The sequence below is a fragment of the Aethalodelphis obliquidens genome, unplaced genomic scaffold (genome assembly GCF_003676395.1).
Source record: "Aethalodelphis obliquidens isolate GAN/ISIS:26980383/991018 unplaced genomic scaffold, ASM367639v1 scaffold19, whole genome shotgun sequence".
NCBI lineage: Eukaryota > Metazoa > Chordata > Mammalia > Artiodactyla > Delphinidae > Aethalodelphis > Aethalodelphis obliquidens.
Window position 1 is genome coordinate 2,790,230 of NW_020837963.1, and position 19,157 is coordinate 2,809,386.

A 19,157-nucleotide genomic window follows, 5' to 3' on the forward strand; every position below is an offset into this window, starting at 1 on the left:
AAAATTATTGAAAGCAGCAAGGGAAAAATGACAAATAACATACAAGGGAATTCCCATAAGGTTAACAGCTGATTTCTCAGCAGAAACTCTATAAGCCAGAGGGAGTGGCATGATATACTTAAAGTGTTGAAAGGGAAGAACCTACAACCAAGATTACTCTACCCGGCAAGGATCTCATTCAGATTCGATAGAGAAATCAAAAGCTTTACAGACAAGCAAAAGCTAAGATAAATCAGCACCACCAAACCAGCTCTACAACAAATGCTAAAGGAACTTCTCTAAGTGGGAAACACAAGAGAAGAAAAGAACCTACAAAAACAAACCCAAAACAATTAAGAAAATGGTCATAGGCACATACATATCAATAATTACCTTAAACGTGAATGGATTAAATGCTCCACCAGAAGACACAGGCTTGCTGAATAGATACAGAAACAAGACCCATACATATGCTGTCTCCAAGAGACCCACTTCAGACCTAGGGACACATACAGACTGAAAGTGAGGGAATGGAAAAAGATATTCCATGCAAACGGAAATCAAAAGGCAGCTGGAGTAGTAATACTCATATCAGATAAAATAGACTTTAAAATAAAGAACAAAACAAGGAAGGACACTACATAATGATCAAGGGATCAATTCAAGAAGAAGATATAACAATTGTAAATATATATGCACCCAAAATAGGAACACTTCAATACATAAGGCAACTGCTAACAACTATACAAGAGGAAATCGACAGTAACACAATAATAATGGGGGATTTTAACACCTCACTTACACCAATGGACAGATCAACCAAAATGAAAATATATAAGGAAACAGAAGCTTTAAATGACACAACAGACCAGATAGATTTAATTGATATTTATAAGACATTCCATCCAAAAACAGCAGATTACACTTTCTTCTCAAGTGCACATGGAACATTCTCCAGGATAGATCACATCTTGGGTCAAAAATCAAGCCTCAGTAAATTTAAGAAAATTGAAATCATATCAAGCATCTTTTCTGACCACAACACTATGAGATTAGAAATGAATTACAAGGAAAACAATGTAAAAAACACAAACACATGGAGGCTAAACAATACGTTACTAAATAACCAAGAGATCACTGAAGAAACCAAAGGGGAAATCAAAAAATACCTAGAGACAAATGACAATGAAAACACGATAATCCAAAACCTATGGGATACAGCAAAAGCAGTTCTAAGAGGGAAGTTTATAGCTATACAAGCCTACCTCAAGAAACAAGAAAAATCTCAAATAAACAATCTAACCTTACACTTAAAGGGACTAGAGAAAGAAGAACAAACAAAACCCAAAGTTAGTAGAAGGAAAGAAATCATAAAGATCAGAGCAGAAATAAATGAAATAGAAACAAAGAAAACAATAGCAAAGATCAATAAAAATAAAAGTTCATTCTTTGAGAAGATAAACAAAATTGATAAACCATTAGCCAGATTCATCAAGAAAAAGAGGGAGAGAACTCAAATCAATAAAATTAGAAATGAAAAAGGAGAAGTTACAACAGACACTGCAGAAATGCAAAGCATCCGATGACACTACTACAAGCAACTCTATGGCAATAAATTGGACAACCCAGAAGAAATGGACAAATTCTTAAGAAAGGTATAACCTTCCAAGACTGAACCAGGAAGAAATAGAAAATATGAACAGCCCAATCACAGAAAAGGAAATTGAAACTGTGATTAAAAATCTTCCAACAAACAAAAGTCCATGACCACATGGCTTCACAGGTGAATTCTATCAAACATTTAGAGAAGAGGTAACACCCATCCTCTCAAACTCTTCCGAAAAATTGCAGAGGAAGGAACACTCCCAAATTCATTGTATGAGGCCACCATCACCCTGATACCAAAACCAGACAAAGATACTACAAAAAAAGAAAATTACAGACCAATATCACTGATGAATATAGATGCAAAAATCCTCAACAAAATACTAGCAAACAGAATCCAACAACACATTAAAAGGATCATACACCATGATCAAGTGGGATTTATCCCAGGGATTCTTCAATATGTGCAAATCAATCAATGTGCTATACCATATTAACAAATTGAAGAATAAAATCCATATGATCATCTCAATAGATGCAGAAAAAGCTGTTGACAAAATTCAACACCCATCTATGATAAAAGCTCTACAGAAAGTGGGCATAGAGGGAACCTACCTCAATATAATAAAGGCCATATACGACAAACCCACAGCAAACATCATTCTCAATGCTGAAAAACTGAAAGCATTTCCTCTAAGATCAGGAACAAGACAAGGATGTCCACTCTCACCACTAGTATTCAACATAGTTTTGGAAGTCCTAGCCACGGCAATCAGAGAAGAAAAAGACATAAAAGGAATACAAATTGGAAAAGAAGAAGTAAAACTGTCACTGTTTGCAGATGACATGATACTATACATAGAGAATCCTAAAAATGCCACCAGAAAACTACTAGAGCTAATCAATGATTTGGTGAAGTTGCAGGATACAAAATTAATGCACAGAAATCTCTTGCATTCCTATACACTAATGATGAAAAATCTGACAGAGAAATTAAGGAAACACTCCCATTTACCATTGCAACAAAAAGAATAAAATACCTAGGAATAAACCTACCTAGGGAAACAAAAGACCTGTATGCAGAAAACTATAAGACACTGATGAACGAAATTAAAGATGATACCAACAGATGGAGAGATATACCATGTTCTTGGATTGGAAGAATCAATATTGTGATAATGACTATACTACCCAAAGCAATCTACAGATTCAATGCAATCCCTATCAAATTACCAATGGCATTTTTTACGGAGATAGAACAAAAAATCTTAAAATTTGTATGGAGACACAAAAGACCCCGAATAGCCAAAACAGTCTTCAGGGAAAAAAACGGAGCTGGAGGAATCAGACTCCCTGGCTTCAGACTATACTACAAAGCTACAGTAATCAAGACAATATGGTACTGGCACAAAAACAGAAGGATCAATGGAACAAGATAGAAAGCCCAGAGATAAACCCACTTACCTATGGTCAACTAATCTATGACAAAGGAGGCAAGGATATACAATGGAGAAAAGACAGTCTCTTCAATAAGTGGTGCTAGGAAAACTGGACAGCTACATGGAAAAGAATGAAATTAGAACACTCCCTAACACCATACACAAAAATAAACTCAAAATGGATTCGAGACCTAAATGTAAGATTGGACACTATAAAACTCTTAGAGGAAAACATAGGAAGAACACTCTTTGACATAAATCACAGCAAGATCTTTTATGATCCACCTCCTAGAGTAATGGAAATAAAAACAAAAATAAACAAATGGGACCTAATGAAACTTAAAAGCTTTTGCACAGCAAAGGAAACCATAAACAAGACGAAAAGACAACCCTCAGAATGGGAGAAAATAGTTGCAAACGAATCAACGGACAAAGGATTAATCTCCAAAATATATAAACAGCTCATGCAGCTCAATATTAAAGAAACAAACAACCCAATCAAAAGATGGGCAGAAGACCTAAATAGGCATTTCTCCAAAGAAGACATACAGATGGCCAAGAAGCACATGAAAAGCTGCTCAACATCACTAATTACTAGAGAAACGCTAATCAAACCTACAATGAGGTATCACCTCACACCAGTTAGAATGGGCATCATCAGAAAATCTACAAACAACAAATGCTGGAGAGGGTGTGGAGAAAAGGGAACCCTCTTGCACTGCTGGTGGGAATATAAATTGATACAGCCACTATGGAGAGCAGTATGGAGGTTCCTTAAAAACTAAAAATGGAATTACCATATGATCCAGCAATCCCACTACTGGGCATATACCCAGAGAAAACCATAATATAAAAAGACGCATGCACCCCAATGTTCATTGCAGCACTATTTACAACAGCCAGGTCATGGAAGCAACCTTAATGCCCATCGACAGATGAATGGATAAAGAAGTTGTGGTACATATATACAATGGAATATTACTCAGCCATAAAAAGGAATGAAATTGAGTCATTTGTTGAGACATGGATGGATCTAGAGACTGTCATAGACAGTGAAGGAAGTCAGAAAGAGAAAAACAAATATCATATATTAACGCATGTATGTGGAACCTAGAACAATGGTACAGATGAACCGGTTTACAGGGCAGAAGCTGAGACACAGATGTAGAGAACAAACGTATGGACACCAAGTGGGGAAAGCTGCGGGTGGGTGGGGATGGTGGTGTGCTGAATTGGGCGATTGGGATTGACATGTATACACTGATGTGTATAAAATTGATGACTAATAAGAACCCGCTCTATAAAAAAATAAATTAAATTAAATTTAAAAAAAAAAAGTCCAGGAAGGATAAGAATGGAGGTCTAATCATAATATACTACTTAGCTTTAAACTAAACAATCTTTACATGCTGTGGGAATTCCCTGGTGGTCCAGTGGTTAGGACTCCATGCTTTCACTGCTGTGGGTCAGGGTTCAATCCCTGGTGGGGGGAACTAAGATCCCACAAGCCGTGCGGCCAAAAAACAAACAAACAAAATAAAGCAATCTTTACATGCTGTGACAACATAAATAATGTTTATATTGTTTTTCATTATAAGTCTTTTGGAAATATTTGGATATTTAAAGAATGTGCTTGCATCATCTAGATTTTTTTAAGGCTTGTTAACAAACTTTTGTTTCCTCTTTACTTGTTCAGATTTTGTTTTATATATTTCAATAAGAATTTCGTATTTTCCTTAGAAGGTAGGCCCCATGCCTCTTATTAAATTTTAAAGAAGCTAAAACAAGAAAAAAGGATTTTGATAATTATTTTAAAGATAGACCCCAGTGGCTGCTCTAGGAAGAATGAACTGGAGGGGGCAATCGTCAATGACTTTGCCTTGCATTTTGCCACCAGGCAGGACAATAGCCCTCCTGGTGTGTTTCTAGGGACTGGTTTCCAAGGGAGAGGATTAAAAAAGAAAAGCAACAGCCTATACATTGTATGAAATAGCACATGGGAAAAAAAAAAAAAGCACATGGGGGGCTTCCCTGGTGGCGCAGTGGTTGAGAGTCCGCCTGCCGATGCAGGGGACACGGGTTCGTGTCCCAGTCTGGGAAGAGCCCACATGCCGCGGAGCAGCTGGGCCCGTGAGCCATGGCCTCTGAGCCTGTGCGTCTGGAGCCTGTGCTCCGCGACGGGAGAGGCCACAGCAGTGAGAGGCCCGCGTACAGCCAAAAAAAAAAAAAAAAAAAAACAAACCACATGGTGTGATAACCTGTTTTCTTCTTTGTTTATTTAAGAAAAAAAGCACCCTCCCATACTGTATAGAGAAAAGTCAAGGAGCAAAGCCAGATACAGTACCAGCTCAAGCTCTGGTTATACCCAGAATGATCAGATTCCAAAGTGGCCAGAGGTTTGAAGCAGAGAGACAGCCCTGGGTGGCCAGGGGCAATGAGCAAGCTCCTTCCCCTGGTCACTCACCAGGCAGAGCAGAGAGGCCACACCCACTGCAGGTGTTGGGGTGGGAAGAGTGCAGGACAGACAGTAGGAAGCTGGTCTGGGCCAAGAGCCGTAAGAATCAGGAAGACCAGGTCAAAATATAAGGGTCAGGCTGGGCCTCACACCCTTGTGAGGAATGTGGGGCTCTCCTGTGGCAGGACATCTTGCTCTTCTGGAGCAGGTTCTACAGTCACCTGTGCATGGCTACATGGATCACAGGCCAAAGGCTGGGACTTTCCCTCTGCGGCCTCCTTCCCTGGAGCCCTGGAAACCACATCCATGGTCCCCGTCTTATTCCGACAAGGTACCACCAACATTAACCAGAATAAATAACAGCACCACTTAGCCACATGACTGCTGGGAGGGAAACAGCACACAGGCGTTGTGTCCGAGTCAGGCAAACTTGGTTGGGGACGATCCCAGTTTTAAAGAACACTTGAGTATTCTCTTTTCAAACAAATCCACCTAAAGGTTCCTTTAACTAAACTCTCCATGGGGCATTTGAATAAGATTATTTGTAAAGTATGCGCTGACTTATACCTTTTCAGGAACATCTACGTAACCATGGGTCTCTCAACTTTCATGGAACATTCCTCTCCTGGCCCTGTGATGGCTCCTGTGAGGGTTGAATCCCTACATCTCTGCCTCTCTTTCTCTGACCCCTCTCTCTTCCTGCCAAAATACAGGTAGTCACCAAGAGTGCTTCTCTGGGGACCTCTTATCTCTTGATTCTTTCTCCTCAAGTAACTGTCACCCATTTCCTTTGTCACCTCTGTGCTGATAATAGTTGACAATCACAAGTGCTCACTATGCGCCAGGCACGTACTAAACTCTGCTTTAATCCTCACAACAGTCCTAGAGCGTACACATTGGTATTGTCCTCATTTTTCTACATGGAAAAACTGAGTATGGGAGTTGAAGTAATCTGCCCGAGGTCACCCAGCTACAAGGGGCAGACCCAGGATTCAAACCTGGCCAGGCCACCTCATAGTCTCTGCTTCTGCATGTTATGCTGTTCCGTGCACTCTCTTGCTTGGACACCCTTTCCAGGGTACTGGGGCCATCTCCACCAGCCCCTCAAACCCAGAATGTTGACATCAGAGCACACTCACTGACGTGTTTGTACTGGTTGTTAAAATATTAAAATACCCCCAAACCTTGCTGTCTGGCACCCTGTTCCTTCCCCAAGACCTCCCCATACCCAGCAACCCTGGCATGGTCCTGGAGGGTGGGGACTGGGTGGGGGGGTTCAGGATGCTCCTGGCCTGCCTATTGTCAATACCGCTTCTGCTTCCTCTTCCTTCCCTCCCCACAAACCAGTTCCTCATCTGACTTCCTTATTTCTGGGGTCCGCAACTCATTTTCCTGTTCACCTTACACACAGCTTCCTTCAAGCTCTCCTTTCCTCTCTCCTACTGCCCAGCTTCAATTGGTGACCCTGTCCTGTGGCTCTGACTTCTTCTACCCTCTGCCATTCCTCTCATCTGTCTCCTCCTGTCCCTTCCCTATGATTTCCATCCTGGAACAGACCCTTTCTACCCCTGGCCCAGTTTTCTTCACTCCTGCTAGACTCTCCCATCCCCTGACCCCTTTGCCCTCTACATCCCTGAAGACACGCATTCAAGACCAAAGCCCACCCTCCCTGCCGGCTTCCTAATGAGGAATCTACCTTCAACCCAAGAGTATGGTCTTAACCGCTGCAAATGCCACCTCTATACAGAGAAGGTATTTTCTTAAATATTTATTAAATTCACTCAACAGATACCCACCTTGTTTCCAAAGTTTTCTACCTTATGTAATCACAACCTTCTTGTCCTTGAAGCATGAAAGTTATTGCCATCTCCTCAGTGATAACAACAGCCTTGCTCCCCACCCCCACCCCTGAGAGTGTGAGAGCATCGCAGGCAGCCCCTGAGGTCTCCAACAGTTTCCCTTCTGCCCCTTTTCTCCCAAATCCAGGCTGACTGTCCCATCTCCCTGATTCCTGAGCATCCACATGCAAAGCACCATCGCAGTTCTGGGGGCTCAGTGGATGGTGAGAGCCAGTGCAAACCTCCCAGGAGCTCATGGTTGGAGCTGAAGGAGAGCAGGTCTATGCAGAGTCCTGCTCCACTATTTAATAGCTCTACAAACTTGGGGAATGTTGCTTAACCTGTCTGCCTCTCAGTTTCCTTATCTGTAAAATGGGATACTCAGTAAGGGTAGTTGTGAGACTTAATGAGTGGTATGTGTAAAGTGTTTAGAACAGTGCTTGCCACAGACTCTATACACAGTAATATTAGCTATTACTGTTTTTATTATTTGACATAAAGTATAGGAAATTAGAGATGGAAGATATCTTTGCAAACTATCTCTCAGGATCTCATATCTTCTGAAAGTAAAAGCTCAGAGGGGAAAAAAAGAAAGTAAAAACCCAGAAATTTCTCTGCCTTGGACCTTCATCCTACCTCTAACTCCCAACACAGATCTCACGTCTCCCCCCTCCCCTAACCACTCCTGCAAGTCTGCACTGGGAGGAGCTGGGGGGCTGCCTTCCTATGGCCTGGGAGACCTCTGAGGATGGAGGCCGCAGCTCTCACCCCACTACATACCCTGTCAGCCTTACAGATCCACTGTACTCATTCAACCACTATTTGCTGAGAACCTACTGGCATCAGCCTGTGCAAGGGGCAGTGGCATTGAAAGCCAGCACAATAGCTGTCCACAAGGTGCTCACATGCTTGTAGGCCCCAAACTCAAAACCATAAACTGACAAATGCTATGAAGGAACAGAACATGTGCTATTGGGTGCAGTCAGGAAAGGCTTCCCTGAAGAGAAGACACTGAGCAGAGATCTGAAAACTGCATGTTACATTATTATTTTTTTTAATTTTCAATTTTTTATTTTTTCTTACATCTTTATTGGAATATAATTGCTTTACAATGGTGAGTTAGTTTCTACTTTATAACAAAGTGAATCAGTTTTACATATACATATGTTCCCATATCTCTTCCCTCTTGCATCTCCCTACCTCCCACCCTCCCTATCCCACCCCTCCAGGCGGTCACAAAGCACTGAGCTGATCTCCCTGTGCTATGCGGCTGCTTCCCACTAGCTATCTACCTTACGTTTGGTAGTGTATATATGTCCATGCCTCTCTCTCACTTTGTCACAGCTTACCCTTCCCCCTCCCCATATCCTCATGTCCATTCTCTAGTAGGTCTGTGTCTTTATTCCTGTCTTACCCCTAGGTTCTTCATGACACTTCTTTTTTCTTAAATTCCATATATATGTGTTAGCATACAGTATTTGTCTTTCTCTTTCTGACTTACTTCACTCTGTATGACAGACTCTAGGTCTATCCACCTCATTACAAATAGCTCAATTTCGTTTCTTTTTATGGCTGAGTAATATTCCATTGCATATATGTGCCACATCTTCTTTATCCATTCATCCGATGATGGACACTTAGGTTGTTTCCATCTCCGGGCTACTGTAAATAGAGCTGCAATGAACATTTTGGTACATGACTCTTTTTGAATTATGGTTTTCTCAGGGTATATGCCCAGTAGTGGGATTGCTGGGTCATATGGTAGTTCTGTTTGTAGTTTTTTAAGGAACCTCCATACTGTTCTCCATAGTGGCTGTACCAATTCACATTCCCACCAGCAGTACAAGAGTGTTCCCGTTTCTCCACACCCTCTCCAGCATTTATTGTTTCTAGATTTTTTGATGATGGCCATTCTGACTGGTGTGAGATGATATCTCATTGTAGTTTTGATTTGCATTTCTCTAATGATTAATGATGTTGAGCATTCTTTCATGTGTTTGTTGGCAGTCTGTATATCTTCTTTGGAGAAATGTCTATTTAGGTCTTCTGCCCATTTTTGGATTGGGTTGTTTGTTTTTTTGTAAGAGCTAACACCTATCCTTCTCAAACTCTTCCAAAATATAGCAGAGGGAGAAACACTCCCAAACTCATTCTACGAGGCCACCATCACCTTGCTACCAAAACCAGACAAGGATGTCACAAAGAAAGAAAACTACAGGCCAGTATCACTGATGAACATAGATGCAAAAATCCTCAACAAAATACTAGCAAACAGAATCCAACAGCACATTAAAAGGATCATACACCATGATCAAGTGGGGTTTATTCCAGGAATGCAAGGATTCTTCAATATATGCAAATCAATCAATGTGATAAACCATATTAACAAATTGAAGGAGAAAAACCATATGATCATCTCAATAGATGCAGAGAAAGCTTTCGACAAAATTCAACACCCATTTATGATAAAAACCCTGCAGAAAGTAAGCATAGAGGGAACTTTCCTCAACATAATAAAGGCCATATATGACAAACCCACAGCCAACATCATCCTCAATGGTGAAAAACTGAAAGCATTTCCACTAAGATCAGGAACAAGACAAGGTTACCCACTCTCACCACTCTTATTCAACATAGTTTTGGAAGTTTTAGCCACAGCAATCAGAGAAGAAAAGGAAATAAAAGGAATCCAAATCGGGAGAGTGTTACACTTTCAGGGGAAGAAAGGCAGGTCTCTGTACCCTGCTTTTTCCCACAATGCCTGTCATGGGACCCAGAAGTCCTTTATTCTACCCAAAGAACTCCCAGGCCTCTTCAAGGGGACAGCTGCGAGGTTGTTCACCTTCTCTGTGAAGCTGAGGGGGGTGGGGGTTGGGGGCGGTGAGCTGCACCCTACAGGTGGGCAGTGTCCCAGGAGAACCTCAAAATCTCCAGGAAAAGGGACTTCACAAAGCAGGGTCTAAACTGTGTCCCGAAGGTTACAGGGCCAGGTTTCTCTACCCAGCAGCTCTAGATAGGGGCCAGGAACCTGCTAAGCAGCTATGAGGCTGAATGGGGGACAATCAGGGTCTCAAGTAAGGAGCTGGGGCGGCTTGGCAGCAGTGGGTCAGTCTGGAGACGTGCTGACTTTCTGCTCCTGCCTTAAAGGGATGAGGGCGGTTCCTCCGAATGAGGGGGTACAGACCCTTGAGGGGCACCTGCGCAGTCAGATGACGGGGGGAAGACGACTGGACAGAGGGAGAGGGGCAGGCAGAACTGCTGCCTCCTGGTTGGGCCCGTCCTCGGGCTCAGATGTCCCCACCACCTCGCAGGGTCTCACACACGCACCAACCTCCCCCTGGGCGGGGGCAAAGACAGGGAGAGGCTCAGGAAGCGGAGCTGCAGAACCCGGCAAAGCTTCTGCTAGATAACACCTCTAGGGTTGTCTGCCGGGGCGAGCCGGGAGCTAATGGGGCTCGGACAGGCTGTACGTTTCCGCGGACCTGGAAAAGCCGATCAGCCTGGCGAAGTTCACCCCACGTTCTGCGCCCCACGTCCCCCCAAATCCGCTCACAGCGCAGCCTCAGGGGCCACCGGCGACTCTCCCCGGACGGGTGACTCCTCCTTTTGGGTCTCGGTTTCCCCATGAGATGAGGGGGTAATGTCCCGACTCTAAGGCTACACCCGTCAGCAGTGTCCCGGGGCGCGGGCGGCCGAGGGGGAGCCTAGGAATCGGATCCCGGGGACCCGCGGGCGCGCGGTGGGCTGGGGGAAGCGCAGAAAGGGGCCGGCGGCGGTGCCTCCCCTCGCGTTCTGCCCCGGAGCACTGGGCAGGCGCCCACGTCTCCCCTCGGAGCCCCCGTTCCCGAGCCCGGCGATGGGTCGCTTACCCCGCCGACTTACCCAAAAGTTCCCCTTGAACAGTGAGCCCGTCATGGCCGGCGCGCGAGGAGAGGAGAAAGCCAGAGCAGGCGCGCTGCGACGCGGACTGTCAGGGCCAGCGGCGCGTCCCGCCCCCGAGTCCCGCCCCCGCGCCTGCCCCGCGCAGCCCCGCCCCGCGCCGCTAGCACCCGCACGCCGCACTCGTCCCGCGCGTAACGGAGGGACTGCCCGCGGGTTAGAGCCCTGCGGCGTCAGCCTTCAGTTAGTCAGCCCTACATTCCCCCTCCTTCGGGAGGCCTTTAAGGATTGGAAGGAACCGGTCCTGTCGCCTCCCCAAATTCGGCTCCGTTCCTGCCCACAAGCCCCCTCCTCCCTCGACCCAATTCCTCACGGAGAAATCCAGGCTTGCGCGGTGGTGGAAGGAGCCCCCGCCGGATCGGAGGTGGTCGCGGGGACAGCGCGTCGGCTCTGTGAAGCCTGAGCACTGACAATGCTAGCGGCCGCGTCAGGTGTGGACGCTTCATCTAGTCAAGTGCAGGACCCCAGAGGCGCCCGCCACAGACAGACAAGCACGGTTTAGTCTCAGTCATGGAAACATCACTGATACTGTTTCCGCTTGACTCTAGGTCCCTCAGTGGGGTCCTTACAAGGCATCCGGGAACTCAGCTCCTCGCGACCCTTCCGCATCTTAGGACCCAGACCCAATACCCTTTTCCACCAATCCCATTCCAGAAGTAGGAGCCCGAACTTCCTTCCTCTCCCTCCACTTTCGTAACATCACACACTCACAAACATAACCCAGGGCAAGTCAGACCCATCCGGGCTTTGTAGTAATGCGGCACTCTGGGACAAAGTACTGCCCTGTGCTACATGCCCTGAACCAAAACTGAAGCCCAGAGGCTCATTGACTTGACCAAGATCACAGCGTATTTAAGGTATGAAGAGCTCGGTTACAGCTCTTCCAAACAGAATCAGAGCCCAGGATAGAGGCCATTTCTGGGACAGATCCATTCAAGGAGGGAAGGATGAAGGTCAAGGGTGCCAGCCCAGAACCTCATGCCTGGAGAGGCAAGCTTTGCCTCTGAGCAGGTTCTAGCTTGGTCCAGAGCGAAAGGACAATTGCTGGGGTGATATGAAGGACAGCTGGAAGATTCTGCCTCGTAATACCTAGCCCCCTCCCCTGTGATGAAATCCCACCAGTAGAGTCATCGCAACAACAAGGATAGAGGGGTGGCCTCCAACCCTGGGTCACTCCGAGGACATGCATTCATTCATCTTGTTGTTCATCTCTTTGTAAAGCAGTTAGGTTAGAAGGAAGAAAGGGAAGCCTGACAGCATCATAAAGGGCAGCAGAGGCCACAGAGGGCACCAGGGGGACAGGCTAAACAGCAGGAGGGGTAAGAAATAGTGACAACTAGGGAAATGAAAGACGCTGCAGTGCCACAGGCAGCATCAAAGCTTTTTCCTGGGAGTTTTGAATATTTTGCAACAAATATTTTAAATACAATTCTAATTGTCTAGTTTTCATTTTTAACATTTTTTTAACATCTCATGGAACATTGTACTTGATTTTCGTGGCTCAAGCCCAGTCCCCTGGATTTTAACTCTCTTCCACCACCCGGTGGCAAGATTGCAAAGTGCAAATGGTTGTCCGCGCTGCCAGAAAATATTCCTCATTCATTCATTTATTAATAACCTCATCACCTGGACAGGTGTTGGGAGTAAAAAGACAAGTAATATCTGTACTATATCCAAGGGTCTATAACAACTTGGGGACATTTTACTAATGAAATTAAATAACACTACTACAGCAACAATGGAATGATGAAGTTTAATGATCAATACATTTAAGATAAACCACTATTAATGTTTTGGCATCTCTTCCAATAACATACATTTGCATGATTGAGCTCTTACTGTACATAAAATTTTGGGTTTTGCTTTTGTAACTTAACAACATTTCATTAGTATTTTCTAAAGTCCTTTAACACACTTTTCCTAACAAAGTTTGATAGCACCTGGTGCGGGCCAAACAAGACAGATACTCTTTCATGTAAAAATTGAAAGTCTCTGTGAAGAGAAATTTGGCCATGTCATCAAATTTTTGTATGTATGTATGTATGTATGATTTATTTATTTGTTTCTTTGTTTGCCGCGAGGCTTGCAGGATCTTGCAGGATTGTTCCTGACCAGGAATTGAACCTACACCCTCAGCAGTGAAAGCAGAGTCCTAACCACTGCAGTGCCAGGGAATTCCCTAAATGCTCCTGTGTTTTGACCCAACAATTCCATGTTGAAGAATTTACCCTCCAAATATCCTTATGTGTGCCAAGTGAAGTATGTACAGTTATTTATAACAGCATGGTTATTCTGCCAAAGATTTTAAAGAACTAAATGTCATCAGTGGAGAACTAGCTCAATAGATTGTGATACTGCTATACAATGAAATCATATTCAAGCATTAAAAAAGCGAGGAAGCTGTGTTTTGATATGGGACAATCAACAGCTATTAAGTGGGAAAAAAAAGCAAAACAAACTGCCATTGGGTGAGGAGGAAAAAGAATAGACACACGTTTTAAATGGGTTTCTTTGATAGGGGGATGGGGCAGAGGGGCATAGGCGGGAAGACCTACTTTTCTTCATGCCCTCTGGACCTCTGAATTTATACAAGGTGAGTTTATTTCAAATCCCCCCAAAATTAAAAAGAAAAATCTTCAGTGTCATTTTTTAACTTTTGCGTAATTTCCTATCAAGTGGATATATCAATACTTCCTTAGCATTTTCTTAATGCTTTTAGAAATATTACTGTGATAAATATCTTTCATATAAATTTTTGTTAAAATTCTTCATAATGGAATGTTCATAGCAGCACTGTTCACAATAGCCAAGATATGGAAACAACCTAAATGTCCATGGACAGATGAATGGATAAAGAAGATGTGGTACATATATACAATGGAATATGACTCAGCCATAAAAAAGAATGAAATAAATGCCATTTTCAGCAACGTGGATCTAACTAGAGATTATCATACTAAGTGAAATATGTCAGAAAAAGACAAATATATGATATCACTTATATGTGGAATCTAAATGACACAAATGAACCTATCTATGAAACAGAAACAGACTCATGGACATAGAGAACAGACTTGTGGTTGCCAAGGGGGAGGGGTTTGGGGGAGGGATGGAGTGGGAGGCTGGGGCTAGTGGATGTAAGCTGTTATATATGGAATGGATAAACAACAAGGTCCTACTGTGTAGCACAGGGAACTATATTCAATATCCTATGATAAACCATAATGGAAAAGAATATTTTAAAAAAGAATGTATATATACGTATAACTGAATCACTTTGCTGTACAGCAGAAATTAGCACTGAAAATCAACTATACCTCAAAAAAAATTCCTCATAGTTGCATTACAGGTTAAATAATATAAACATTTTTAAGGTTTTGAAATAAAACTGTCAAATTGTTTTCCAGAAGTTATGGAGAAAAAGGAGGCTTCCCCAGAAGGAAATAGGGATCTTTTCCCGGAAACAGGATAAATGGATGATGAGCGGCAAAAATAACAAATGCCCACTAAAATCACCAATTTTCCTTCACACTTTAAAAAAACCGGTCTGCATTCCTCTTCCTCCCCTCCACCAATTCCTCTTAGCTGTTCCTTCTTGAAACACTGCTTTCTTCTCGTCTCTGCTCTCCTCACAAAGCCACATTTCCCTATCACAATTAAGTCCCAAATGCTCCTGTGTGGTCAAGACCCTCCCTACCCTGACCTTTCCCACTTCACTCCCCGGCTTCCTCCCCTCTCCTCACCCCAGGCCAGTCAGGCTTTTCTGCCATCCCAACTTTGCTCCTCTTTTGCAGGCTGCCTGGGTGCTGCTCTTCTTTCTGCTCAAGTTCCATCTCACTTCCCCACCTTCTCCAGCCCTCAGTGTCTTCTCACTTCTTGCATTTCTAGAAATTGTCATCCTTGTCACACAAACTAGCCCTTAATGAAATATAATTTATATCCTATGTTCTTCTCTAATTTCTGTTCCTCTTGGATAGCTTACCTCCCCAAGAACACTGAAAAGCACCTCAAGATAAGGATATTTTCTCAAGTACTCTCATGGATTAGACAATGATGGAGCCAGCCAGGGAATTCAATAAGCTCTTTCTGATCATCAACAGCAGAACCAATTTTTACTTCAGTTCCCATAGTCCGATCCCTTCCTTCCAGGAGACGGGAGCAAACCTGGCCAAGGAGGTAAAGCCAGGATCTGAGGACCAGGACCTGGCCAAGCAGAGGCCATGGTACAAAAGCAACAGAGGGCAGGAGTAAGCTGTGTTATTGGGTCTGCCAAGTCAATGTCAAAAGCAGAGAGGATGGATTTCGTCACCAGGATTAGAAGCTGAGTAGATTGAGGAATGGAACAGAGGGTCAGAACAGGACAGGAATAGAATACAAAGGGAAAACTTCCAGGAGGAGGCTTCAGTGCCCAAGGGCTACTAGCTGCATGGATCAAAGCAAGGGTTAGGGTGAATACCATTGTTGGGGCCCAAGGCAGACCACCCGCAAAGTATGCCTCAGTGGCCTACTGATTTTGAGTTAAAGTTATTTAAATTGCAAATGCAAGAGGGACACTTGACCATCCTGTCTCCCTGAAAGCAGGAAATAAATCTCCCATTTGAAAGGTGCCCTCCCAGTACTAGGAGGTTGAAATACATCCTTATCACCAGAGATATGGAATTCAGGGCCAAGAAGCCTGTATAAACAAAACTTGTTACTGTAATTCTTTCATCTACTACCCCAAGCCCAAACTCTGTTTAGACTCACTTATTAAGCACCCAAAGCCTAAGTTTCTTTGTCCTGACAATTCCTATCAAATTTATTCTTTGTCTAAAAATTATAGACACCACCCCTGGTGGTGCAGTGGTTAAGAATCCACCTGCCAATGCGGGGACACAGGTTTGAGCCCTGGTCGAGGAAGATCCCACATGCCGTAAAGCAACTAAGCCCGTGTGCCACAAATACCGAGCCTGCGCTCTAGAGCCCATGAGCCACAACTGTTGAGCCTGTGTGCCACAACTACTGAAGCCCGCATGCCTAGAGCCCGTGCTCCGCAACAGGAGAAGCTACTACAAGAAGTCCGCATACTGCAATGAAGAGTAGCCCCCACTCACTGCAGCTAGAGAAAGCCCACGCGCAGCGACAAAGACCCAATGCAGCCAAATATAAAAATAAATATATTTAAAAATAAAAAGTATAAAAGTTGCCTGCTTTAGCCACTTCTTATATCCCATTTCTGAGACTTCCATGTGCACGAATTAAAATTTGTTACTTTTTCTCTTGTTAATCTGTCAGGTGTCAATTTTATTAGTAGGCCAGTCAAAGTGGGGGAGGGGAAAATTCCCCCTACTCAACACCTTTTAAGATTGGAATTTTCATAAGTGAAAGTGAGTGAGGTAAGGAACTCAGAGGATCTGTTCCTGGTCCAAGTAAAGATGGAAAAACTTTGATATTCACTGTCACAAAAGACAACCTACGGCATGTGGGGCTTTTTCATCAAAAGCCACCATTTAAGAGTGAAAAGCAAGCTAAAGAATAGGAGATGAAATTTCTAATACATTTATCCTACAATGAACTCATATCCAGTATGTGTATATATACATGTATATGTGTGTGTGCTTTTATATATATATATATATATATATATATATATAAAACTTGTAAAACTAAAACCAAAATACCAGGACTGTTTCTAGGGCTGGGGCAGGAAATATACAATATAAGGTAAGCATGGAGCATTTTGCAGTACCAGAAAGCCCACACGTACACATACACAATTGAGGGCATTATAAAGGGGCACCGGAGCCAACTGAAAGAGGCCACAATGGCCAAAGCTGGAACAATTTGAACAAAAGTAATGTAATACTGCATTATAACCCAAAGTATAAAATAATTAACCAGGAATTCGTACTGATATAAATAGGTGACTGAATACATAAAGGATATATAAATCTTCTGTGCATAATTCCAAATAATTTATGTTGATGCTCCACCTTCAAGGAGGTGAGTAAAACTTCCCATCCCTTCAGTGGAAGCTATGAATAGTCACTTCCTCCCAAAGAATACAATATGGAAGGAGGTGAGGGGAGAGTAACCTTACAGTGGAGAAGCCTGATAAACAAAACCTCAGGCAGGTGATCAAGATTAACATGAACAGTCATAACTCACATTGACAGTATGTACCCTTGACATCAGGTGATAAGACTGGTAATCTACCTCTGTGGTCTTTCACCTAAAAACCTATAACCCTAGTCTAATCATGAGGAAAATATCAAAGTGAAAGACATTCTATAAAATACCTAATTACTATCCCTCAAAACTTTCAAGGTCATTACAAACAAGGAAATCTAAGAAACTCACAGCCCAGAGGAACCTAAGGAGGCATGACGACCAATGTAGTATCCTGGATGTGAAACTGGAACAGAAAAAGGACATTAAGTAAAAACTAAAGAAATTCATGGTGGGGGGGGAGTAAAAAACAGAACACCTAAGGAAATCTGAATAAAGGATGAACTTTAGTCAATTATGATGTTATCAATATTGGTTCATTAGTTGTGACAATATACCATACTCCTGTACTATCATGATGCTGCCTCAGCTCAGAAAGGCATTCAGGTCAGCTCCAGTTCAGGGGCCAGAGCTGTGCTGGGCTCGAGTTGATACCTTGGCCAAATAAAATAGGTTCAGACAGAAACTTGTATAAACCACCTTTCTAAAATACATCTTTATGGTTAATAGGATTTATTTTAACTGGCTAAATGCAGGACCCCTGGAGAGCACAAGTGAGGTCAATATTGCAGGTTGGTCTTGCTGATAATTATTGTTTTAAAGATGCCTGTGCAGAAGAGGCAGGCCTGGGACTGCTGCTATCCTGAGAAAAGCCTGCTTACAAGATTAGCCCTTGACTAGCATCTAGGAACCTGACTGGTATTCAGTTCCAACACAGATATAAAAATTTTGTGCCTAAACTGTCTGTACAATGTGACTTATGCTGAATACCTGTTTCCTTCCAGGAGTCTGGAATTTTAGTACATGCTAGGCAGAAGGTACCCATGTGACTAGCCCCAATAAAACCCTTGGACTGGGAGAGGACTAGAAAGCCTACACCTGGTCTCCTCCATACATTACTCCAGGAGCATCTTCCCATTGCTGATTTTGCAATCTCTGGTTCATACTGATATGAGATGGAATGCTTTCCTTGAGAAAATGCCAGCTAGTCAATGTAGAAAAGAATTATAAAACCGCCACTTTACAACTCCCAATGTTGTAACTATTTCAGGCAAGAATCAACAGATCCCAAAACCATTCAGTGAAAGATGCTGGGGAGATAATTAGGGAAATTTTATTAAGGACTGCATATTAGTGAATCAATGTTTGTTTTCTTAGGTGTAATAGTGGTATTGTGGTTATAAAGATGAATATCTTTATTCTTAGGATATAGATGCTGAAATGTTTTAGCTCAAGTGTCCAAACTGTCAGGATGCCTGCAACTTACTCTCAAATGGTTCACCAGAAAAATGAATAAACGAAGTAATGAATGAATAAAGCAAATGCATCAAAATATTAACAACTGGTGTATATGGATAAAGAGTAAATGGGTGTTAATTGTACTATTTTTTCAACTTTTCTTAGGTCTTCATAATTTAAAAAGAAAGTAAAGAGGGGACTTCCCTGGTGGCGCAGTGGTTAAGAATCCACCTGCCAATCAGGGGACACAGGTTCAAGCCCTGGTCCAGGAAGATCCCACATGCCGAGGAACAACTAAGCCCGTGCACCACCAACTACTGAGCCTGCACTCTAGAGCCCGTGAGCCACAACTATTGTGCCCGCGTGCTGCTACTGAAGCCCAGGCACCTAGAGCCCCTGCTCCGCAACGAGAAGCCACTGCAATGAGAAGCCCGTGCACCACCACAGAGGAGCCCC

General features: G+C 43.3%; 1 protein-coding gene across 2 annotated transcripts in view; it reads right to left on the reverse strand.

Annotated features, from left to right (window-relative positions):
- The window catches only part of PSTPIP2 (proline-serine-threonine phosphatase interacting protein 2), an 82,150-nt gene extending 70,878 nt beyond the window's left edge, over positions 1–11,272 (reverse strand). For both annotated transcript variants that reach the window (XM_027118409.1, XM_027118408.1), the window contains exon 1: positions 11,199–11,272. In XM_027118409.1, coding sequence (XP_026974210.1) covers positions 11,199–11,231 — 33 coding nt within the window. In that variant the 5' untranslated portion in view covers positions 11,232–11,272. The remainder of the gene's footprint in view (positions 1–11,198) is intronic.
- Between the last annotated feature and the right edge of the window lie 7,885 nt (positions 11,273–19,157).